Source organism: Tyto alba, unplaced genomic scaffold (assembly GCF_018691265.1).
Source record: "Tyto alba isolate M040663 unplaced genomic scaffold, T.alba_DEE_v4.0 Super-Scaffold_41, whole genome shotgun sequence".
NCBI classification, from domain to species: domain Eukaryota; kingdom Metazoa; phylum Chordata; class Aves; order Strigiformes; family Tytonidae; genus Tyto; species Tyto alba.
The window spans coordinates 11,803,682-11,829,153 of record NW_024881317.1 but is presented as its reverse complement, the minus strand read 5'-3'; the positions used below and the strand labels follow the sequence as shown (position 1 = coordinate 11,829,153).

The 25,472-nt window shown below is 39.5% G+C and overlaps 2 protein-coding genes across 2 annotated transcripts; both read left to right on the top strand.

The window, feature by feature from the left end:
- The first annotated feature begins 2,611 nt into the window (after positions 1–2,611).
- Positions 2,612–10,655, top strand: SPATA5L1 (spermatogenesis associated 5 like 1). The gene is made up of 8 exons (XM_032983020.2): positions 2,612–3,893; positions 4,977–5,162; positions 6,465–6,623; positions 7,137–7,346; positions 7,742–7,969; positions 8,848–8,982; positions 9,650–9,775; positions 10,443–10,655. Exons 1-8 carry the CDS (start codon positions 2,817–2,819, stop codon positions 10,593–10,595), a joined length of 2,274 nt encoding a protein of 757 aa, XP_032838911.2. The 5' UTR covers positions 2,612–2,816; the 3' UTR covers positions 10,596–10,655.
- Positions 10,656–12,545: 1,890 nt separating this feature from the next.
- On the top strand, positions 12,546–16,519 carry CUNH15orf48 (chromosome unknown C15orf48 homolog). The gene is made up of 5 exons (XM_032983021.2): positions 12,546–12,671; positions 12,778–12,838; positions 13,154–13,239; positions 14,029–14,089; positions 14,751–16,519. Exons 2-5 carry the CDS (start codon positions 12,797–12,799, stop codon positions 14,817–14,819), a joined length of 258 nt encoding a protein of 85 aa, XP_032838912.1. The 5' UTR covers positions 12,546–12,671; positions 12,778–12,796; the 3' UTR covers positions 14,820–16,519.
- Positions 16,520–25,472: the final 8,953 nt, after the last annotated feature.

Below are 25,472 nucleotides of genomic sequence, written 5' to 3'. Positions count from 1 at the left end.
GAACAACTATATATGAATATAAACTACAGAGCTCATTTCAAATACACACTTTTCCATACTTTTCTTTCCTAAACACAACTTTTTAAAACCAAGCAGAGGGTCTACAATTTACAGTTTGGAACTCTGAAACACAAATCTGCCATTTTAAACAGAGTATGTTTTTTGTTTAATTGAGTAGGTACTCAAGGGCACTCATATTTACAAGAACCTTTGACGGAAAGAAATAAAACAAGAGAATGTGTTTATAAGACATTGGCTTGAAAATACATTCTCCTTGGAATGAAAGCTCCTTATAATCTTTTGACTGTACATTCTCTGGACAGACATTATTCTGTCCCACACTAAATACCTAAAAGTCTGCATATTCCATATAAGCATATTCCATATAAGCATTTGCATACATGTGCAGTACAGAAACATGCTATGAAAAGAAACATTAGGTAGATATCCAGGAGAAAATGAACAGAAAATAAACACTGAAAGTAGAAAATCTGGTCATGAATTTAAAGGAAATAGAACATAGGCCCTTCTGCACATAATTGGGCATAAAGAGAAGGCTTGCTGGTTTTCCCACAGCTCAGCCCTACACCTTTCTTCTGAGTTCCTACTCAGCATTTAAAATTAGCTGAACTGGCTCTGTTAACACTGCCTGCTTTTGTTCATATGGTTTACTAAAATATTTTGCATACAGCCCTTGGTTCAGTAAGGAATGTGATTAAGCAGGATACCATCAAAAAGATTTCTTTATGCTACCCCTCCAGAGGCCTCCCAAATGCATGCTGGACAGTTTGTAGTCATGCTATAAACCACTCTCTCTCCATTTTCTGTGAACATAACTATGTCTGACTGGTGTTATGTATTTAAGATCTCAATTCTTGTACATATGTGGTTTCAAATGAAGGATGTATACAGTACATGTGTAAATTTACTTACAATTAAGCTATTTGCAAGAATAACATTATGCACGTACTAAATTTTATAGATCATGATTTTACCTTGTATCCCACAATGCTGACAGATTTCCTGGAAGGTTTTATAAAAGTACTGCACAATTCATGGCATAATTTAAGAAGGTGGTGAATTCATGGCACAGTTTAAGAAGGTGAACTAAAAAGCTATACAACTAATTTTTCTTAAGCACTGACTGAGCATTTGCCAGAGCAACATACTACTACAGTTTTAACAATTGTTGAACAAATATCTGTGTCCTAATTACTTGTATCAGCAGCTTCCCAAGTCAATTATGTGGCTCCCCACTTGTTCTTCCTAACCAGCACCTACGGTTGACTCAACCCCAACCACTGGTGAAAAAGGTGCTACCCTGAGTCAAGGGGAGCACTAACACACGGGGAAGGGGAAGCCCAGCTTTTAGGAACGTGTTTAAGAAGCGCCTGACAAGAGGGAGGCGAAGTGAGGGAGGCGAAGTGAGGGAGGCGAAGTGAGGGAGGCGAAGTGAGGGAGGCGAAGTGAGGGAGGCGAAGTGAGGGAGGCGAAGTGAGGGAGGCGAAGTGAGGGAGGCGAAGTGAGGGAGGCGAAGTGAGGGAGGCGAAGTGAGGGAGGCGAAGTGAGGGAGGCGAAGTGAGGGAGGCGAAGTGAGGGAGGCGAAGTGAGGGAGGCGAAGTGAGGGAGGCGAAGTGAGGGAGGCGAAGTGAGGGAGGCGAAGTGAGGGAGGCGAAGTGAGGGAGGCGAAGTGAGGGAGGCGAAGTGAGGGAGGCGAAGTGAGGGAGGCGAAGTGAGGGAGGCGAAGTGAGGGAGGCGAAGTGAGGGAGGCGAAGTGAGGGAGGCGAAGTGAGGGAGGCGAAGTGAGGGAGGCGAAGTGAGGGAGGCGAAGTGAGGGAGGCGAAGTGAGGGAGGCGAAGTGAGGGAGGCGAAGTGAGGGAGGCGAAGTGAGGGAGGCGAAGTGAGGGAGGCGAAGTGAGGGAGGCGAAGTGAGGGAGGCGAAGTGAGGGAGGCGAAGTGAGGGAGGCGAAGTGAGGGAGGCGAAGTGAGGGAGGCGAAGTGAGGGAGGCGAAGTGAGGGAGGCGAAGTGAGGGAGGCGAAGTGAGGGAGGCGAAGTGAGGGAGGCGAAGTGAGCGAGGCGAAGTGAGCGAGGCGAAGTGAGCGAGGCGAAGTGAGCGAGGCGAAGTGAGCGAGGCGAAGTGAGCGAGGCGAAGTGAGCGAGGCGAAGTGAGCGAGGCGAAGTGAGCGAGGCGAAGTGAGCGAGGCGAAGTGAGCGAGGCGAAGTGAGGGAGGCGAAGTGAGCGAGGCGAAGTGAGCGAGGCGAAGTGAGCGAGGCGAAGTGAGCGAGGCGAAGTGAGCGAGGCGAGCGAGCCCCGCCAAGACCAGCTCTGTGGAGAACAAGCCGAGTGTCAGCGGAGTGGGACGTCAATCCATTCAGTCTGTGAGAAGAGAGTACCAGAAGCCGAGAGCCCGCCCGCAACTGGGCAGCCAGTCACCCGGGGTCGGCGTTTACCTCAAGGAGCAGCGGCTTGACAGCCCACCCCCCAGCAAAGGACAGAGCCTGAGGGCGGGGAGAGGAGGGAAGAGGAGAGCAGCGCCGCGCCGCGCTACCGCCCCGCCCCGCCTCGCCTCGCTCTCACTGCGCTTGCTCCGCTGTGGTGCATGCGCAGGGGGCACGGCGGCCGCTTGTCAGTGCGGTTGTTGCGCGGGAGGTGCCGTGGGCAGCCGGTTAATGGCGGGCGGTGCGCGGCTGCGGTGGGCCTGGCGCTGGCGGAGCGGGAGGGCGAGGCGGGGTGAGTAAGGAGCCGGACGGGGCCGCGCAGAAAAGGGCGGCTTCTTGCTTTCTCTGCCGCAGGGAACACCGTGCACAGTCCGCGATGGAGGTGGCAGCCTTGAAGCTGCTCCTGCTGGACCCGGGAGATGAAGGCACCCAGAGGTGCAGGGTAGGACCTGCAACCCTCTCCTTCCTGGGAGCCAGGATCGGCGCCCCGCTGAGGATATCTCTGCCTACCGGCTGCTGCTTGTGCACGGCGTGGCCCAGGCACGATTTGGCCGACGGGTACCTGCAGGTTGATCTGACCTGCAGAACCGCGGGGGTAACGGCAAGGGACCTGACGGGCCTCACGCTCAGTGTCGGCCAGCTGAAGCTTCTGGTGGATCGCCAGCTGAAAAAGGTGTTTGTGAAAGTGGTCGTTAAGAGCTCTGCACTGAAAAAGTCGACTCCCAGAGCAGTGCTGCAGGAGATAATCAGAGAACTGCTAAGAAATGTTTATGTTTCGCTTAATTACATTGTTACTGTTGCCCCAAATCTCGAAAATCCTGTGGTGTGTATTGAAATACTGTATGTAGACTCTTCGATGGATGAAGCTGGACTGATTACTCCCCAAACAAGCATAAAAATTAAGGAGGTGGTCACTTTTGGATGGTACAAGCATTTATCAGAAGACACTACAAAAACTTCAATTGCAGGACTAGATGATGTGGGAAAGTCTTTGAAAGAAATTATTGATCTGCCTTTCCGCTTCCCAAAAACTTTTAAGAAGCTAGGGCTTTCTGTCCCTAATGGAGTGCTATTAATAGGACCCCCAGGTGTAGGCAAAACTCTCATGGTAAAGGCAGTAGCAAAAGAAGTGGGTGCGTATCTGTTTTGCATCAGTGGCCCGGCCCTCTATGGTTCAAGACCAGGAGAAAGTGAAGAGAATTTGCGAAGAGTCTTTGAAAAGGGCAGAGAAATGTCATATGAAGGCCCGACCATTCTCTTTATTGATGAAGTTGACTCTTTATGCCCAAAGCGAGGAAGTTCAAACAATGCTCCTGAAGATCGTATTGTTGCTCAGTTGCTAACACTTCTGGATGGTGTAGGTGGTGACGGTAAGATGGTCATTATAGCAGCAACAAACAGGGCTGAGGCCTTAGACCCTGCACTGAGAAGACCTGGCAGATTTGACAGGGAGGTAAGCAAACCCTGTTGTTTGTATGCTGTCTTTTTTCTTTACTTTTTGAAGGTGGAGCTGGGGGCAGTTAATAAAGTTTTGTTTGTGTTTTTTTTTTTTTTTTTTTATAATGTCTACTAGTCATGTTTCATATTGCAATTCTACAGGCTTGAGTTGTGTTGTGTTTCTTTTTTTAGTTTGCTGCAGCTTGGGTAAGATAGGGAGCACATTTTACTCAGGATACTGAGAGCTCCAAATATTTGAAAAGGACAAAGGGACACTTTATGCTTCTTTATAGTAAAGACATGGGGACCTGTTCTTGAGGGGTTTCTTATGTTTACAGATGCTTACGATTACAGACTTAGATTTTTCTCATTTAAAACCCGGATTGAAGATTTATGTATCCCTCCTTAAAAATTTATTGTGACAGAGAACTAGTAACTTGTGTCAAAAATTCTATTCAGATTTCAGTAACAGGGGCTAGGTCTACTCTGGAAAACTTCTGCTAGCCTTATGGTCAAAAGAAGAAAGAACACATGCAGTTAGGCAACACACAATGCTTTTGGTTCTGTTGTTTATTTTGCTGGCTCAATGTACTCATAGGTCATCCAGTTTAGTCAAGTTCTTTAATGTTTTCACAATTTTAATTATTTTACAGGATTTATATATTGTTGAGTTACATTTTTATGGTGGCATTTTACCAGGTTAATCGTGTATGAATGTTTATCTGATCGACTCTTTTCTTTTAGATTAATCTAATTCAGTCCTTGTGATGCAAGGAAATTTTTATTTCAGTGTTATGTCTTATGTTGAAATTACCTTAAGACAGGACTTGATGGACACTAGCTGACAGTGTCTTATGAACAACTGTGTATACAATGTTCACTTGGAAAGTAAGTGTAAATGTATTTAAAATATATTTAAATATTTGTCATTTGTACAGTGCTGGTAATAAGTATCTTGTAAAATTCTTTAGTTGCAGTATAAGAATGTATAAATCTTCAGTAAGTGTATAAAGCAGAGACAAAGTTGCTCACCTATGTCTATAAAAGTGATATAGCAAAAATATCTACTTAAAATTTTTTTTTATTATATTTGGTTTAGGTTATTATTGGGACCCCAACACTTATGCAAAGAAGATCCATTCTGCAGTTGCTTACATCCAGTATGCCGATTTCTACAGATGTTGATTTGATTAAACTGGCAGAAATGACAACTGGGTACGTTGGAGCTGACCTTACAGCACTCTGCAGAGAAGCTGCTATGCAGGCTGTGTTCCACAGCTCTTTGGTATGGTTGAAAATTAGTCAAGAATGTCATTGATATATGTACCACCCTTTCCCCGTTAATACTTGGCTTTACTTGAAAAGCTCAACGAGTTGAAAAATTCGGAAATTAAAATACTGGAAAACATCAAGTGTGCTATAAACATAAATATGCTGTTTTACCAGTCCTTTCAGTTTTCACCTGAAAAGACTATTTTCTCCTTTCTGGGTGAAAAGCTTTGCCAGAAGTTTTCATCCTTATCTTTTTAAGATTGTGCAAAGCAAAGATTTTTTTCTTTTTGTAAACCAAAGTATAAAGTCCACCGAATCTCTCTTTTGAAGCTATCGGTGATTTATAATTCTACTTAATAATAATTGAAAATTAAATTTAGGTTGACACGTTAATATATAAGTGCTAGTGATAATAAATATTAGCATTTGGGTTGTATGGCTGGATATATCATTGTTGTAGATACAAAGTATACAGCTGCCCAGTATGCAGAAATTTAATTCCACAACTGTAATACCTATTTCTTAATATTCTATCTATCTGCTCTGACTTTTACAAAAATTATGAGATATATGTTTGCTGTGATTTTTCATCTGGAATGGCTGAGTGGAAATTTAAAGCAGTGTTTGCAAAATTTCCAGAGTCAGCATCTATAGAGAATGGTAGAACCCTCTGCCTTCACTCAGGGGTAGGAGTAAAGAGAGCATCATATTTCGAGACCTTCCATGTCTTCGATACCTTACAAATACTGAAAATAATAAAATAATTTGAGCCTGGTATCCCAGAAAGAAATAGATGGACAAATTGAAATAATAAGTAGATGGCCTATTTGTCTTGAAAACTGCAGGCACCTTTGTAAAATATTTATTAGTTCTGTTACTGCCTCTGTGGTATTTTCTAGTCTATTTGAGACAAAGTGGCTTACTTTCTTCAGTACACAGTGAAAATGTATGTTAGAACGTTTTTATTTGTATTCAAGAGATTCTAGGGTTTGTTGTGTAGTAACCTTGAAACTAACAACCATTTAATTTAGCAGATCATTGTGTAACGGAGATATATTTTAGGGAAACAATAGTTTTCTTTAAAACATTCATTTCTGTTGAAACTGGTTTTTCCTGTGTAAAAACTTGCTGTTAAAGAAAATATATTCTACTTTGTCTTATGTCTTTGTGTCTGCAGTGCTTAAGCTTGTTAGGGCAGGAATTTGCTTCTCTATTAGTTGCATTTGGCCTTTTGTGAAGTGTTTTGCATACTAATGCAGCATTGTAAGATATTACATAAAAATGTTGTTAATATGTTTTATCTGATTTTCTTCAGGATTCAACTGAAACGGTGATTAACATGGCAAATTTCCATGAAGCTTTTAAAAAAATTCAACCATCCTCCTTTCGAAGTGGAATTGGACTAACAGAGTGTAAACCTGTCGCTTGGGAGCAAATTGGTGGTCTTGAAGATGTGAAATTAAAGTTAAAACAGGTAACGTATAAAACAAATTTAGATAACCAGCTGGTTTCTAATAACCATGTCCTCCAAGGTATTCTGTACGCTGCATTGTGGAAATGAATTCTCTTGGAAATTACCTGATTATAAATTGTATTTTAAACACTTTTTTATAGTACATTAAGTTGTTACAATGTTTGTGAGCTAGTAATGTTCCAGTCACAAGATATCACTACCAAGCATAATTTCATTTTTTTAGTAGTTGAAAAACACTTAACTTGTAGTCATGTGATTTGTCCATTCCTTAATTTGTAGCCAGAGGTGGCTATTGTGTATCATCTCTCAAGGATTGTTTGTTGTTCCATTTGAGATGGAGAGGGAACTTTAAGAAGGGGGGCATTATATGAAGGAAGACCAAATTAGTATTCCCTGATTTCAAATTAATGTTTGTACCAAGGAGAGGAAATAATGTGCTAAGCAATTTTATTGATTGCCCATGAACTCTAGTTTTGTTTCACAGAATTTCATCCCTTTTTTATGTATTGACAGAGTATTGAGTGGCCTATGAAATTTCCTCAGGCGTTTTCTAGGATGGGCCTGTCTCATCCGAAGGGCATTCTTCTGTATGGGCCATCAGGGTGTGCCAAAACCACGCTGGTGAAGGCTGTGGCCACAAGTTGTCACTGTTCCTTTCTCTCTATAAGCGGTGCTGACCTTTTCTCACCTTATGTCGGAGATTCAGAGAAAATTTTGTCTCAGGTACAGCTTTTAATTGTGTAATGTCTCTAGTTTATTTTTGCTTGATTTTTGTAAAGTTTTAGTTAGGTCTAAGTTTTGTTATTGAAAAGATGATAGTTAAAGCTCTCACCCGATTCTTAAATAGAAATTATTTACAAATTCACATTTGTGTAAACTGAGAATCTAGACCTAAAATGATACCAGTTTTAAACTTCGAAAGTTTTTGTTTTCATTTTGGAATTTAAATAAGAAGCAGAATATAATAGTAAACATAAACTAGAACAGCTCTTCTGAATCTTTACTAATGTATCTTTAAAGTTAAGTACTTAAAATGCAGAGTATATGTAAATAGGTGTTTTTACCTTACCTGATAACATGTCTGCATTAAGTTTTACTTTATCAATATTTTACAAAAGGTTTTTCGCCAAGCAAGAGCAAATACTCCAGCAATAATATTCCTAGATGAGATTGATTCTATCTTGGGAGCTCGGTCACACTGCAAAACTGGCCATGGTGTCTCAGAGCGGGTTCTTTCTGTTCTTCTCAATGAGTTGGATGGTATTGGGCTGAAAGTCACAGAAAGAAGAGGAAGCAAACTACAGCTTGAGGGTCAATGTCAAGAACAATATGATGAGGAAAGAAAGGTATTTGTTTCTTTTCCATATAGGAAGCATGATAAATGCTGTCCAGTTGCTCCAAAAATTTTAGCTGTTGCCATTCACACTTAAAAAACTTAAAATCTTCAAGCTTTAAAATATGCAAGATGCTCTTCTACTCTGTCATAATTTCTAGTTTTTAGAAAATATCATATATAGGCTGCTGTTTTTACATGCAGTGCTCCTCAATGAGACTTAATTTGTTTGGACAAAATGCCCACTCAGGCTAATGAGAATTACTAGTTGGTGTTCATTTTCTGTCACAAAAATCCTCTTGCTTGACACAAAGGTATTTTTTTAGACTTGGTGCTTTTTTTACTATTATAAGTTCCTTCATAAACTTACTTTTTGTAAGCATTTCCCATGCTTCATTTGCAGTGCTTTCTTGTACATACTTTCTACAAAACCACTACAGTTATGATCAGATACTTGTTTAAACAGAAAGCTGCAGCTGGACTTCTCAGTGAATTGTTCACACCATTTAATATTTAGCTTCTCTGTAGTTAAATTTCTGTCTTCATATTATGATACTCTCTGGGGGAAAATTGAAGAAAACAGTTTCAGAATTGTAGGATACTGAATTTTTGCATATAAAATGTCTTTGTTACAATCCAGCCAAAGAAAAGTGTGTACTTATTGTCAAGGCAGATACTAACTATATTTCTTTCTTGTCATCTAATCTGACCTGCCTCAAGGCATTTTTTACCTCCACAGAAAAATATTAGTACTGAAAGGAAAATAACTACTTGTAAAGATACATCATCTTCTCACCCTTCCCCTTTTCCCATTAGTAGTTAACTAATATCTTTAGATGATATATATCTTAACCATGTTGCACTAATTTGTTTATATCATCTCTTAATCAGCTAGAGTTTCAGGAAATTTTGAACAAAGATTTCATGGTAGTTGCTGCAACAAATAGACCAGATATGTTGGATTCTGCCTTACTGCGTCCTGGAAGGCTAGACAAGGTGATCTATATTCCTCCTCCAGATCTGAAGGTGATGTATTACAAATCCATACATGGCTTTACATGGAGAGATACTAATTGCCAGCATACTTTAAAAGCAAAGGGGGCATATTCCTATAATGTATTTAACAATTGATGGATGATTCACTGAAGATCAGTCACCAAACTCAAGGAACAATGAATAAGTTAAAAAAGGAGTAACTACATTTGTAATTTAAACACTAGTAGCATTTTAATTGGTGTGTGTTGCTATCCTATTGCATATAGAAAATAGACAAAATCTGGAGCAATTCTATATTTACAGAATGAAGCTGCAGTTTAAGAAGTAATTAACAAGTTGTCTGTCCTTGCTTCAAATCATTCTTGTGCCCTGTTCTCAAGAGTAGTGTAGCTAATTGTCCTGAGCTTCTCAAAAAAAAGAGTTTACCCAAAAGAGACCAAATATGTACTCTTCAGTGTAAAATGCTATGTTTTCATTAACAAATGAGTAACTGTGAATAACAGACATTAGTATATGAGATAACCATAAGAGTTAAGTATTATCTCCATTAGTAGCATTTTATTCATGCTTCCACCAAAAACTTTTGGTTTTGGTACTCTTCGGGATTTTTAGTTCTAATTTCAAATTTGGTGCTGCTTTGGAGAGGGATTAATTATTGGCTTGTTTGTTTTCTTGTATAATATGCAACAATTTACAGGGAAGGCTTTCTATCTTGAAAATCTGCACAGAAAAAATTCCATTAGATACTGATGTGTCATTAGAAGATCTGGCAGTCCTAACAGAACTCTTCTCTGGAGCTGATATTGAAAATTTGTGCAAGGAGGTAAGAAATATTCATGGTTAATCTGTGAAATAAACTGTAAATTAAACCTTTCAGTGAATAGAGAGATAACTCATAGATGTTACCAAGCCATCTGTAATATGGATTCTTTCACAGTTTATAATGAAAATATAAAGAGAATGAGTAAAATGGAAGAATTGAACAAGGGTTAATTCTTTAGACAAAGCCTTTATTCTTACTGGGATTTTTTCTGTGATTATTTACTAGAAGTCAAGGAACTGTACTACCCTTTGTTTCACATGGCCCTTTCTAATCGAAGCTCACATCTAGATGAATGTGTACTGCAAGCAACTGCAGCATTTTTAGCTGAAATTAGCATGTACTGTCAAAGCTAGAGAGAAAAAAATTGAGAAGAGAAATCTGTAAGTATTTGAGATAAGTTGTATAAAACAAGACTAGGAAGAAAATCCAAATATATAAATCATCAAGGATATATTGTCTAATCCAGACAAAAAAGTGAATGAAGAAGTTGTACTAATCTTATTTTATATTTATCTGTTTTTAAATAACCATAAATTATACAGTGCTCTTTTCAGATGCTTTATCCAAAATAATGGTTCATGTAAAATGTTTTAGAATACTTGCAATAAATTCCTTGCAACTTAAAACAGAAGCACTTCAAGTTGTTTCTTTTTTTTTCTTTTTAAAGGCTGCTTTGTTGGCATTGCAAGAGAATGGACTTGAAGCAACTGCCGTAAAACACGAGCATTTTGTAAAATCATTGAAGACTGTAAAACCATCATTAAACGTAAAAGATTTGGAATTTTATGAAAAATTTTATCATCAAGAATTAGGCTCTTGAATCAAAAAGGAGTGATGTGGCATAGGTATTTTTAAATATATTACAAAGAGTTTGCAATGGCTTACATCTTTCTTGCTGTTTAATACTGTACTTACTGTAGTTTTCAGTGTATATGAAATACAGAAAAATTTCAGTTGTGAAAAATCTGTAATTTCAATAATGGAGAATAAATTAAAATCTTTTTTGCTTTGTCTAGGTTTCCATCTGATGAAATGAGTCATTGAGATACTTAGATAAAGCACTGTGGAACAGCTTAATGTTACTGTAGATTTCCTAGTTTTCAGTACAAACACTGACATAATAAGTATTTAATTTAAAATGTTTTGTGAAGTCTGCAAAGGATGGTGAATATTTAAGAAACAGAAAAGCTTTCAGAAGATTAAATAGGAGGAAGTTCCATACTATATGAAACATAAGGTGTTTTTATATGTGTGTATCTACAGACTTGCTTTCCTACAAGCAGATTCCAAAATACAGTGTCAGCGAAAAGTTGGTCAGCGCTTAATACCTTGTTGTGAGTTTGGGAGTCTGGGTTTTTTGGAATAATTTTAGATCAGTTACTGCTTACTGTACAAACATTTTGATTGAGTAAGCAGATACTAAGTGAGTCTGTAATCAATTCAAAGTATAATAATTTAGGGAGGGGCATTTGCTTTATAACAGTTTCTGTAGAATTCTTTTCCCACCCAACCATTCTTTGTCAATATGTTTTTGTAGGTCACCTATAATACACAGGTACATCAAAGGAAATTGTTACTACATGTATGTAAGTGTGCATTTTAACTTACCAGGACAGGAAGATTTTTAATGATTTTTTTCCTTTTACCCATGAAAATGCTTGTCAATTAAATACTTCACTGTCAAAAATAGTTTATTATTTCAGCTGAGGTTCTTAAGTTATAAACCCATTAACAGATATTTTTTTTCCCATAGCGGGCTCTAGGGACTGCATTGCGGTGGGGTTTACAGTGAGATGGATCATGAAAGGAAGTTCCAAGGCAGTTAGTGACCGCAGAGGGCAAAGGGGAGTAGTGGAAGCTGTTGTAACTACTTAGGAAGGGGTTCCGATATAAACGACTGTCCTACAGCTTGGTGGCTTTGATCACCATTTCCTAAGGAAGGACCCTTCTCCTGCTTTATCACTGGCAACAAGTAGGCCAGTGCCAGTGAACTTCCCAAAGGTTTCTCAGCAGCAGTGCTGGAGATAAAGCATGAAAACCTTCAACATCACCCTGCATTGCTTTCCAGTGTTTGAGAGTGTTGCCTTACAACTGCCAGACCTGAAAGCTGTTAAGACAGCAAAATGCTGTCAGCTGCTTTGTTTCAAAGATGCTGCTGCTTACCTTCTGTATGTGCTCCCCAGAAGGACCATCAGAGCTAATTGTGCCCTGTTGTGTCTCCTCCTTGCTACAGAGCCCCAGCAGAGCACCCAGTAAAGGCAACCTCTCCTTCTGCTTAGTGCTTTCCAGTGGGCAAGAGAGAAAGGGAGAAACACATTTACAGGAGTCTGCTGGCACCACTCACCTCCAGCCTGCCTTCAGTAGGAGTTTTTCTCAGACAGGGGTATTGGGAAGTGATGGGAGCTGTGTAACACAGTAGAGTGATGGGAACCTGGGTCTTTTGTTACAGCAAAAGGGGACTGAGTGAGGTCGAGCTCCCGTTTGGGTCACTATATGCACCGGACGAGCACTGAAAAGAGGCAGGCTAGGGCCTGGCCTGTGCACGGGCCTAGATTCGCTGTCCTTGCGGCAACTGCCGCGGGCAGGGGACAAACAGGAGAGCGAAGGCGGGGTGGCGGAGGAAGGTGTGAGTGCGGCGGGGCGGGGGCAGCAGCGGGCGGCGCACACACCGGCCGCTGGGCGGCGCTGCTGGCCCGCGGGCGGCTCCCCGCGCCGGCCGCTGGGGGGCGCCCTGCCGGCCGCCTGCCCGCGCGGGGCGCTGCGCGGAGGGCGGGCGTCCCGCCTACGTGAGTTGGGGCACAGCCGGCGTTTAGGGGCGTTGCTGGGCGTATATAACGCGGGGAGCGCGGCGCTGGGGCCCCTGGGCAGCGCTGCCGGTCCTTCTCCGCTCTGACAGGTAACGGAGCCGGCGTGCCCTCGGGGGGCGGCGGCCGAGCCCCGGGTCCTGCAGCCGGGGGGGGGTCCCAGCCCGCGGTGCGGTAACAGGGATCCCTTTGTTCCAGGTGCGCAGCAGCAGCGAAGATGAACGCGAGCTTCTTCCAGATCCTAAAAGCAAAAAAAGAAGTAAGTTTGTTAAGAGACGTTGGCTCTGGGATAACTCACCCCCTCGCCCCGGCGAGGGGATGCCGGCTGCCCAAGTAGGTGCGCAGGGGTTGTCAGTTCATAACGAGCCCCTGAGGGAGGAAACCTCGATAGCCAGGGACGTGTGTGAGTTGAAATCCACGCACTGAGGGTGAGGTGGTGTGAATAGTAACACAGAGTTAATACGCCTCAACGGGTACTCACACCTTAGCTCCTTGCAACCCTCCTTGCCCTCTTCGTGGCTCTGTAGCCAGGACACTTGTTCTTCAACCCTCTTCTCCATTTTATGTCTTTCAGCTCATTCCCCTGGTTGGAGTAGTGACCTTTGCAGCAGTCGGGGCTCTCTCTTTTTCTGCCTATTCCCTAACCAAATCCGATGTGATGTAAGCAAAATACTTATTGCTTTGGATTTACCCTAACTTTTTGTGTTCAGCAGAGGTATTTGACCATCATGTTTTGCAACAACAAAAAAAAATATCTGGATGTTCGTGACTACTAGTAATGACTAAGGTATCTGCAGACCGTAAAGACTGTAGAAATTAATTAATTTGGAGTGTAATCCAAATTATTTCCTGACTTTTGATTTATTAATTATATTTTTTCTTTGCTTTAGGTGTAATAGGCTTTAGATGTTCTTATGAAGAATTTCAAATAATCAGATAGGTAGATGACACGCAGATATGTTGCAACCAGGCTATTGATTTGTATATAAAGAGTAGCATTTGATAATATGAACTTACAATAAGTTAATATTTTAATGGCTTGGCTAATAATTGAAGCTAAGTCTTATACATTTTAAGTTTCTGGGATTTTTTTATATTTACCTTGAAGTGATTGAAATAGGCATTTTAGCTGTCAGGGTAAGAATCACCTTAAATTTTTCTCTATGGCTTTATTCAGTTTTGATTTTCACCTTGCTTCCCCTACGGTAACACATTTTACTTGAACAATATTGGCTTGTTTGGTGCTTTGGAAGCTGCAAACAAAGCAAGCCATAATAGATTCCCACACAGAATTTAAAACGGCAATGCCCAAACCTGTAAACTTGTGTTTCAGGGAACTAGTTACTTGCATGAATAGTTCTACTGATAACAGACTGCTCATATAAGAAAAATGTATGCAAGATTACACCCTAAAACATAGTACCTGTTTTGTTTTATCTTCTCTTAAAGCATTAATAAGAGTGGCAATCCAGAACCATGGGAAACTGTTGATCCTAACAAGCCTCAAAAGGTAATTTGTACAAATAATATAGTCAATACAAATAGCATATATATACCCACACAAAGAATAACTTTAATATTTTGCTAGTTCTTACACATTTAAATAATGAGGAAACAAATGTAAAGATAATGTATATCTATTTAAAAGTAGAACTGCATAATTCATTACTTTACATAAAGTAACTTCCCTGTATTACTTAATGATAGGGATTCAGCTGTTGCATTCTAGGTCTGATCCTGAATTTATGGTGTACTTGTTGGTGTTTCTCTCTCTCCAACATTCATTTACTCAATTCTATTGATAACAGTGGAAATTTGGAGTATAGAGGAAATGCTGTTTACTCTTGCCATATTTCTGAATTACAGAATTGACTAAGAGTGTTTTTGAGTACTGCAGCCTGAAGGACAAAAATCTTAGTAGACCATCCAGGATAAGGAAAAATAAATATTTTGTCATTATTGTTTATTCAATAGCTAAGTGATTTTGTTCAACAAATTATTAAATATGTCATCAGTTGCTATTTTTGTTTACTTCTGAAAGGAAAATGTAAAGCTACTAGAAATCCTTCTTCACCAATAAGTTGATGTGTGATATTGGGGGGTGGGAGCAGAGTAAATGCTCACTGAGATTTTGCTAATTTCTTTCATATTTTCCTTTGAATTTCTTCCAGCTATTAACAATCCATCAGAAATGGAAACCTATAGAAGAGCTGGAAAATGTCAGAAAGCTTACGAAGTGACAAGTTTCTGTTGCCTCAAAAAGGTACCCTATGAATCTAGTGGAATCACTTCTGCACAAACTTGACTACTGAAATCAGTGTGCGGAAATGCTTCTGCTACATTTTTAGGGTCTCCCTACATTTTTTAGACTCTGGATGAGGAGTTTCATGTTGCTTTAGAAGTTGGCATACAACATCCCTATAGTCCAAAAATCTGTCTCAAATATTCATTTTCAGTAAGCATTTGATGTCAGATGTTGAATATTCAGATGGTAATTCTAGATGGAAAAAGCCTTAACACTTTTTATAGAATTTTTGTTTTCTCAGAATACATTTATTTTGTAATTTTATATATTTTTAATAAAATACATTTAAATTTTTTACAACATTCTATTTCAATTCCATAAATGAAGATTACCCAAAAGTCCTTCTAAATTGGGATTCCTGGTCTCTGTACTGTGTTTCAGTGCTGTGTACAGACCAAATAGTCATTACAGCCACAGGATGTCTTTGTATGGCAACATATGTGGTCATAAAGTATACTTGCATTTCTTTTCTGTGTTAGATGTGATGACAATCTGTCAAAACTAATGTTCTACTGCTGGTACTAAAACTTACACATGCGCTTACCCACTGAGGAGTCCAATAGTTTATTTAAGGCTACATTTGAAACTGCAGGATTAGAACATAAGAATTAAGCATGGCTAAAAGGGAATTGAACATTAGAGAATTTCTGTTGTATGTAAATATTGTTCGTGTTTAAATTCAGACAACGTTACTAGAGTTAGGAAACTTGCATTATCCAAAACTAATTACATAATGTTAATTTCTTCTTTTTGTGCAAGGTAGTTCATGTGCAAGCTCAAATATACTGCACAGTTAATATTTTTAAACATTTCTAGATACATGCTATTAGGGACATCTGCTTTAACAAAGAGAAAATAACAAATTAAAATTGGGAATGATTCTATGAAGAGATAGTTCCTCTTTAAGTGTCTATCTGTTTTCTAATGGGTTGGCCAAGGCAAGAATGTAATGGGCAGACCCCCAGTAAATTAATGAGTCAATGTATGCATCCAATGTTAGAACAGTCCTTTTGTAGGTATTTTTTGTATGTGTCCCCTTCCAAGCGGTTTCACAATATATTACAGTGTTTCTTTTACAACGGATGTTCAGAATGCATATTACTTTCTGTGAGGAAGAAAGCAAAAGTGAAACAACTGCTAATTGGAAAAAGTCCCCCTAAGTGAGTTATAGTGAAGTGCTTTAGGTTAGTCTGCTGAGCAAAGACAAAACTTTAGTAAAGCCGTCTCCTGAATATTAAGGTAGCTTTACTTCAGAAGCTTTGTTTTGTTTGGATTTGTTGATGCTGAGAAAAAAAGAATGCTATTTTATCCCATACTTGTGTGCAGATGCAACTTAAATGTTTATCAAGCGAGCATGACTCATCAGCATTTATGTTCAAGAGTGAGAGGAACTAGACTACGGAATACATTCTTAGCTTTCATTTTAAGGAATGACATTATGGGATGATTGGATAGCATACAGCCACAAAAACCCAGTGATCTGAGGAATACAAGTTTTAAGTATTTTAATAGAGAAATATTTTAAAATATTTTATGTAAGTTATTCTGTATTTCCATATTTTTACTGGACTGTATCAAACAAAGTGCTGTACTCTGAGTTGATGCATGAATTAAATGAGTTTGTTCTTCAGTAAATCACTTGTATGGTCTGTAAATACTATGATCTAAGTGTCAACATTAGAGAAATGTCATTTTTATGTAATTTTTGTACTTAATCACTTTTCAGTAGTGTCTTCCAGTAGTGCACTAAGCAGTGTGACTGCCATCAGTCACAGGTTAGTTATTCTCTCATCCTGTCCTGAAGCATAATAGCTAAGATAATACACTGTTTTGCTTTGTTAGCTGCTCTTTTTTTTTTAAATACAGATTTGTGGGGAGGGTTTTCACATACTGTGAGAAACCAAAATATTTTTTCTACACTTCAAAAAGATTTGAAGTACTGTTAAAGTTCTAGGGACAATTTTGTATGTTCTTAGACCGTCCCTAAAGATATTCTGTCTCCTGCACAGGTGAGGGTTTTTTTCTTTTAAGGAGAGCACACCAATATCTCCCCCCACAACTACTCAACGTAAATCTATAAAGCAATATACAGATTATTTCCTTGTTCAACAAAATACCAGAGTTAAGACAGTAGAGATTTAACTGGCTGAACTTCATGAGCTGACTTTTATGAGAACAGTAAGACTTTAATGTCCTGTGTTATTCAAACCCATGACTTGTTATTCCATGGACAACTTAGAGGCCATTGAAATAATTTAACAACTTTCTTCCTTCTCTCCATTTTGTACTCTCCATTTCATCTCCTCCATTCTGGTCTTGGTTTTGTTTCGTTTTTTTAAACAATCACCATATTTGCTCACCCTGTCTGTTACTTTTCCATGGAACAATATTACTTCCAACCTTCGTATTAATTACAAAGTTTAATTAAAATGCTCACTGGCTTGTAAGATTTTCAAATATAAATTATAAACCATTAGAAATGTTTTTTAATGGTTCTAATCACCACTAGAAATGCATCATTAGAATCTATGGTCATGCTTTTCTAACTGCGGGTGATTGTTAAGTAGTCTATTTGTAAATAGCTTTCTGGAAGAGTAGAAGGTTGCTTTCTGCAGAATACATGCAATAATTAATTATTGTTCTTTGTTATTATGATAGTACTTAAAGGCCTTAACAACAGATCTTCTATCGTGTTTACCCAAGAGCAGTGTGGTATTTTTCATTTGAATGTCTTTGCATATGATAGCCCCAGTGTTAGCATTTCTCTGTCTGATGTCCTCTACCCCCTGCGTTTCTCTACCCCAATATGCTATTAGTATAGTACTTTACTATCTAGTTACTTCATTGGCATGTGTTGTTTCTGTAGAAAATAGTAACTTAGAAGAGCTTGATGCAATCATTAAAGGAAATTATTCATCCTGTGGTTGTCATCTGTCTCGGTGCAAAGGGTTGTTGTCCCTAGCTGTAGAAAACAAACAGGAGTAATGGGAATGATTCACTGGATCTGGCTCATATTTGGTGTTGGACATTTCCCAAAAAAGCTTTCAGATTAAACAAACGTGGCCACTCTACTCAGCACAGTTTTAATTCACTGTCTGGAGTCCCTGCCATACGGGGAGCACACAAGATAATGCGATCACCTTAAAGTGTAACTGAAATGGAAGTAAAAAAGCGTTAATGAGGAAGTGGACTGGGGCACTGCAGTTGGACTAAGTAACTATTGACCTTCAGATGCTGATGTGACTAGAGTGCAGGCGGATTGTTTGCTGAAAGCTATCTGCCATCATAAACCAGCCATCCTGGCTAATGGCACCCTTCAAAGGAAGTCTGAAGAGTGCGCAGAGCAGGCACCCAGTCCAAAGAGCTGTTCCGTGGTGCCTCACCCCGGTCACAGATCACACACCTTTACAGCACACTTCATGGAGGCCGTACCAACCTTATTTGTGCTGTACCTTGACCAGATGACTAAAGGAGTTTGGTTTAATTAGCTTTTACTTGTAGATAACCTTGTTAGGTTTATGTTCTGACCGGAGCTGTTCATGGGGATGTAGTGTCCTGCAGGGCTCATGAGGGACATGCGGCCCCTCTAAGAGCCCTTCACACCACACGGAGAGCCGAGAGTGAAGAGCTGTCCCGCAGGCTTTACTCACCGCGCCCTCGGGTGTGTCTGGGCCCGTTCCCCGCCGCGGCCCCGCGGCTGTGAGGGACCCCCGGGCTGTGAGGAAGCCCGTTGCCGCTTCCCTCCGCGGCCTCTGACTGGAGGGGGCGCCGGGCCGCCCGCGGGGCCGGGGCCTTTCCTTAGCGCCTCACCGCCCTCTTCCCTCCCCCCCCCCCCCCCCCCCTCCTTTCACGTCCTGGGAGCCGAGCGGGTCAGAGCCTCGCCGGGCATCGCTGCCGGATCACCTGTGGGACCACCTAAAGCCTGTGAGCCTTCGGCAGCTCTGATTAGTGCAGCGGGGAGAAAGCCTCTCTTGCCAAAACACCAGGTACAAACAAAGGAAGCCTCCCACTCCGGGTTTGTGTCAGTGTCTGATATCCAGGTGTGTGCTTAGAGGAGTTGAGCTCCCTTGCAGTGGTAGTGTGCTGCCTAGATATTCATCAGTGTGTAAGGTAAAGGACTCGTCTGTGTGGCAAATGAGGGAGTTGTAAGAAAACTAACTCCGGTGTTAGGGGTTAGCAGAAGCTCTCATTGGTGTGCTTCTGTGTTAGCAAGCCAGAGTCCTAGAAATACTTCGTCTGGACTTCAGGATATAGGCCACATTATTGGCTGATGCTGCTGGAAAATTAATTATAAAAACCCCTTATATATTAGCAGTGAGGGCATTCATGAAAGGTTTGATTTGGTTTGGGTTTTCTCTTTATTTACAACTTCCAAGGTTTGGCCCAACGCGTTGCGCAGGGGTGGTGGGCTGTGGCCCTCCCGTGCCAGTGGTGCTGGGTGCTCCCTCATTGGCAGCAGGCTGCTGCCCGCCTGGCTGCCTGGCCGCGGGCTCTGGGGTACGGCACTTGGGTGTCCTGGCTTGTGTGCCCACAGCTCTGGCTCCTGATGAACCAGGGGTGACAGCAAGGCCTGCAGTCAAGGCCCATGTGGTGCTGGGCTTCCCGCCAGAGCTGGGCCACCACACTGGGCTTGCAGGAGTGCCCCCGTCCTGGGTGACAATACTGTTTCTGCTGCTCTGGGCCAAGATTTGACCGCGTGTAACATTCCCTAAACAGTGTTCTGTGTAAATAATTTAGACTTCATGATGCAGTATTTTTAAGAAAAGGCGAGTCATCTTTGTGACCTTATTTCTATAAGATTTAAAAAGTGCTTGTGCGCCTCTGTTAAAATTCAGACAAACGTGCTTCCAGTTTTACCAGCTGTCAAGCAGCAGAAAAATCAGTGTCTTTAACTTGAAACATTTGATCTGGACTATACCAGACTCTGGTATTACTCATTTTCTGTTTCTCACACCCTCCTCCCTATTTTCTACTGAGACTCCTTCCTTCTTTCTCTTGCTGACATATCTTTTCCTCTTGCCAAATCTCTGTCTTTCTGTCTTGCCCACCAAAACACATCAGAAAAACTTAAAATTTTCTTGACCTATTTTCTTTCTACTGTTACTGCTATTTATTAGTAAGCCTGTACTGTGTTTTAGAAAGTTACACATGTAAAATGAGATCAGAATATAATTAGGCTGATGGTTTAAACTCAGAAATTCAGAAAAAAGGCCCTACTTTTAATGTGTCTTCATTCTCCCTCCCCTGTTCTGCTTTGCTTTATTTATGCTGATGGTACTGTAATAAATGCACCATAGGGATGATTTTTTTTAAAAAAAAAAAAGAGGAGCCTTACTAATAACATTATGGATGTATAGTCTGTAAACATCTCAAGCAGAAGTCTGTAGATTTTCAGTATATGCATAAATAACAGTAAATGCTTAAGAATTGTCTTTCCATTTTGAAAAAAAAAAAAAAAGAAATATAAATTCAGGTCATATACATAAGCATGTATAAGTCATTCAATAGACTCACACAAAAACATTTGCAGTTTTTCTTTAAATTTGTTAAGATACGAGCATTAGGTTGGTAGGTAGGGTCCATTCCACTGAAAGCTATCTCTTAATTATGCTACTGCAGAAAAATGAAGGCCATGTCTGCTAATAATATTCTGGTCTGTTCCTTATGTACTTCTATCAAAATATCTCTTGCTTTGGGTAAGGGCTGAAATTTGATTCACCTGGTTGTTTCCTTACAAGAAAATGACAAAATAACATGTTTGTGTTCTGTAACTTCAAATTTAAAGTGGTCTGGCAGTTTTTGATCCCAAGCACTAACAATCATGGGGATTTCTGTAGCCTTGCAGGTGGTGATAGTGCTACTCCAGGCAACAGCTGTGAAAGAGCTTTTTTGTGTACGTGTATTTTCTTTTTCTTTTTGAGTAAATTGGAAAACATAATTTAAGTTCAAACTCACTTAGCCCTCACTTAGCCAGACTTTCTGACCACTGACCCCCAAGTATTGCTGAAGCAGAGGTAGGAGATGATAGCTCTTGAATTTGGGACTTTATCACAGCAATTGATTTTAAAAGCAGAATTCCCTGCTGAAGTGAGTGGGAATTCTGCACAGACACTATTGTTACCGAGTGGTGGAAAACAGACTCGGGAGGGAGAGTCTGTAGGATACAGCACCAAAAGCAGACTGTGGGGACCAGAGCTCTGCAGCAATCCAGTCCGCATTGCCTAAAGGAACATACATTAAGCCCTGCAGTCACAAGGCAGAGCTACCTGCCATCCCACTTCATGGGTACAGCAATTCTCTAGATCTCTGGTTTTCAAATCACTTTCTATAATTTTACTCTTTTGTATGGTATTTGGCATGAGACCAATCTGTTCTGGTAGACCAGAGGTGGACTGCTGATAACTGTGGGCTCAAGCGCTTCATCGGCCTTTAACACAGAACCGTATTTCATCTCCAGAAAGGGCTGATGCCTGTTGTGACGTGTAAGCAAGGAACGCCCACCTGCTCACCCACCAAGGTTGTTACATGATTTGTTAACAGCACAGTGTTTATGAAAAGCTAGAGTTCTTTGTCTTCTTGTTTCAGTATTGTAGAATATGTGACTTTTTTAATTGCAAAATTCATGTAGGGTCAACATTATGCATTAGCAGATGCAGTTTATTTCAATGCAGTATTACATTGTGTGATGTATAGAGGGCAGTTGGGGGTCGCTGTGGATGCAAACAGATTAGCTGAAAGGTCAGAAAGCCAGACAAGTTTGAAAAACTTCTTAAGTGTAAATAAAAGTGTTTAAGCTTTCAACTTTAGCAAAACTTTCTCATTCTTGACTTCCTTTTGTGTGTCATTTCTTTAATTGAAATAAATGTATTTGCAGTAGGCAGTTAACTAATGACCACCATTCTTTACCAGACTTGATGCTGCTGCTGCACAAACAAGGAAGTAAATGCAGAAGATCCAGATTAGTTGTAATCCCTGGTAGTAACAGGAAAATCTTATCGGTTTGCCAAAGAAAAGCAAAGTCATCTACTTGTAATAAATCACTGATTCACTACATCAAAACAAAGGGAAAGCTGTGTTTCTATTAAAACTGTTAAGAATGTTTCATTTAATGATGCATCTCTCCCTCCTGCTGTATGACTTCTTTTACAATTCAGTAAAGCCTGAATATTTTTTTAATGACTATTAGCATTATTAAATGATAGGTTAGCATTATGCTGCCTCTACTGTGTTTATTTTTCCTCTTATGAAGTGCTTTGAATGAAACATGCTGTGATCAGAAAACAGAATTTGGCTTGAAGACCGAAGTATACACCTTACTCCCAAAAGCAGAAATACACAGCCAAATCTTAGTCACAATGACTTGCAGTTCTCTTCATTTCCTCATTGCCAAATTATTAGACATAATTTTAATGTTACAGTACCATGTTGTACAAAGTAGATATAAAAGAAAATTAGATTGACATTATGGGAATACTTTTATACTGATTTCAGGGAGGCATAGAATTAATATAAAACTTGTAGTGGTTGTGTATATGTACTAGTATGATTTTTTTTTTTAAATTATCTCTTTATTTCTTAAGAGAAATGAAAGCTTTTAAGAATCAGGCATGTCTTTGCTCAAGTTCCTGTATGTGTGTTAGTTCAAAGAGGAAGCTTTTATAGTATGCAAAACGGGGTGACAAGTGGAAGTCTCTGAGGTACGTGTTGAGTCTGTCACTTCTTGATAGGTGTAGAGGACAGAGGTATACAGCCTCTGTGGGTGAGTGCTTTAAATAAATAAAATGGCCATCAAAGTCATAGATGGATTCACTCAGTAAAGAACCAAAGTGTTTGACCTTCCTATCTGTTTTTAGAAATCCTTACAGTTGTGTTTGGCTGTACCACAGATTTAACGTACATTCCTCAGGAAGGAATACTAAAGCACAAAGATATTACTGTAGCTAGAGGTGAGCATTTTTTGAGGCAATGTGTAATAAGAGTTATGAAAATCAAAAACTAAGAGAACTTCTTTACCTATTGGACTTTTTCCTTCTTCACTAAACACATAGAAGAAAATATGGCAACCCAACAAAGACGGGAAATGGGGGAAACACTACTCCAATCTTTTTTTTTTTTTTATTAGTGTCAGTAATGAATGTGTGTGGTGTAGGGCTAGATGGGTAAAACATAGCTTGTTTAAGAGAAAAATAACTGCAAAACCAGTCATCAGGCATTCTAGCTGAACTGCACAACAGATCAATTAATGCTACAATCTAAATAAAATTGGTATTGACTTAATTTGTGACCACCACAGTTTGGTTCAGAAATATTAGTATGCTCCATAGTTGGCTGAGTGGTAACATAATGGAGTCTAATGTTTTTCAGTTGCTATCTGCAGCACTCACGTGATCTGGCTTTATCTGTTTTCTTCCCTCCTTCCTCTTGTACACAAACACACCTTATATCATCAACAAAGTATGAACTCTTGAAAAAAAAATACTGCAGTATGAATACCCTTACTTAGCCATAGCAGTTGATGGGTCTATTAGTAGGATTTAATTTTGTTATTACTCCTGCTCTGTAAGTTGCTTCTTTTTAGCTCTGACAGCTAAAGTTAGGGACTATCTCCTCGCTCAATCCTTCCTCCAGAGCAGCTTCAAATATAGTAAGTCTGAGTGTGGAATAATAATTTTCTGCTTGCATTGCTGTTTCACAAAGACAGTTATTAGGTCTAATATAATATGATATCCTGCAGAGCTATACACAAGTGAGCATAACTAAAACATATCTTCATTTACAGCTTACTGGACATTGCTCTTTAACTTTTGATATGCAAAGAGTTACTTTCTTTTAAATTTTCTGTGATACAACTTGACCTTTGCTCTGTGGCAAGTCCCAGCAGCTAGGCTGCCTGAAAACCATTGTAATTTGTTCCATCTAGGTTATATTTAAAGCAAATATCTAAGCAGAAAGAAACCAGTGTGTGTAACTGGTTGGGCAATTTCTGTTTCTAATTGAAGGTGTGTGTCTTCTGCAGAAGCTTAGAAAATACAGAATTGCGTAACAGTTAGAAGAAATGAAAGACTTTACTGGAAGGAAGTTGTGGTGCTGGGTTTTCAGCCTCTGTCATCTGTATTTTCTCTCTGTGAAGCCTGTTAAGCTAGATCAATAGTCAACATTATACTAGCAATTGCAGCAGGGTAAACGCAATATTGTTCTACATTTATAATTCTATCTGCCAATTTTGAAACAGAATTGCTTTGCTCAGTGTATATTTTTGATGGAAAGTGTCATCAGATCCTTTATAAAAAAGCAGGCAAGGGTGCTTCAGATGGAAGTGTATGTTGTCCTGGAAGCATAAATTCAGCACCCCAAAGAAGCAATACTTGTTTTCATAGAAACAATGGGCTTGCATGATAAATTATATTGTTTACATTAATGAATGTAATTTGTTCTAATTGGATTTCAGATACCAATAGCTACAACTAATTTCCACTGATAAAATTTTTTATTACATACTTGGAACTGGAGGGAGGCATTTGAGTGTTTTATTCTATACTATTTATATGTATATGCCTTTAACAAGTGTCTTAAGAACTTCCCAGTAATTGGTTAGTGTATCTGTGCTAGGTTTATGCTTTTCCTTGTTACCTCCATGATAAAGTTAAATCCCTTGTGTTATGGTTAGGAAAAATTGAGACCTTTTTATTTTTTTTTACTTACTGATAAGACATTTTAAAAATTTGTTACAAAATACATACTTTTGACATACGGAAGTCTCAATAGTTATACTTGGGACTAGTGGACTAGTGCACCATCTTCTGGTAAACTCGGGAAAGGCCTTGAAGGTTGACAGTTCAGAGGGGAGAGTAAGTGTTCGAACAGTTTTGTGTCAGATTTGTTCTTACAATGGGCTTGGAAAAAGGAACACATGAAATCTATCAAAAATCAAGAGTAATTTTATGCTAGGATCAAATATTTAGCATCGTCTTAACTATGAAAATGTTTGTTTAAGGTGTTTTTCTCAAAAAGTCTGTTTGAATTTAAAAAGCCAGTTACTAGAATTAAATAGCTATTTTTATACATTTACATCTTATCAATTTATTTAAGGATTTTTCAGATAATTTCTGTGTGTGTGTGTGTTTTGGAAAAAAGAAATAGGAAAATTGCAGGGACTTGGTTGCTCTTAATGCACCTGAGACAAAAGCAAATTTTTTGTCTGCTTGCCATCTGTCTGCTTTTATGTATTCATCAGCTGAAACAAAAATCCCTGTATACATCAGTACTGAGTTTAATGTGAAACACACTCTGGACAGATGGCATTAACTGGTTTCATGTACCCTCACGTACTGGCTAGTCACAAATCTGGAAAAAGAACTTATCTTTTCTCCAGGTATAATAGTAAGGAAATCATAAAGGAGTCATCATATGGATAAAATTAGGCTTGTGTTTATGAAACAGCTTTTTTATTTCCTACATAAATTGATGTCATAGGAGGTGTAAATGCTTCATAACTGTAATAAAAGCAATTAAGTTATTTTGTCCTGTACATTTAGTGCTGGTCATTTTCAAACTCTGTGATAGTAAGAGAAGAAAGCAGAACACAATG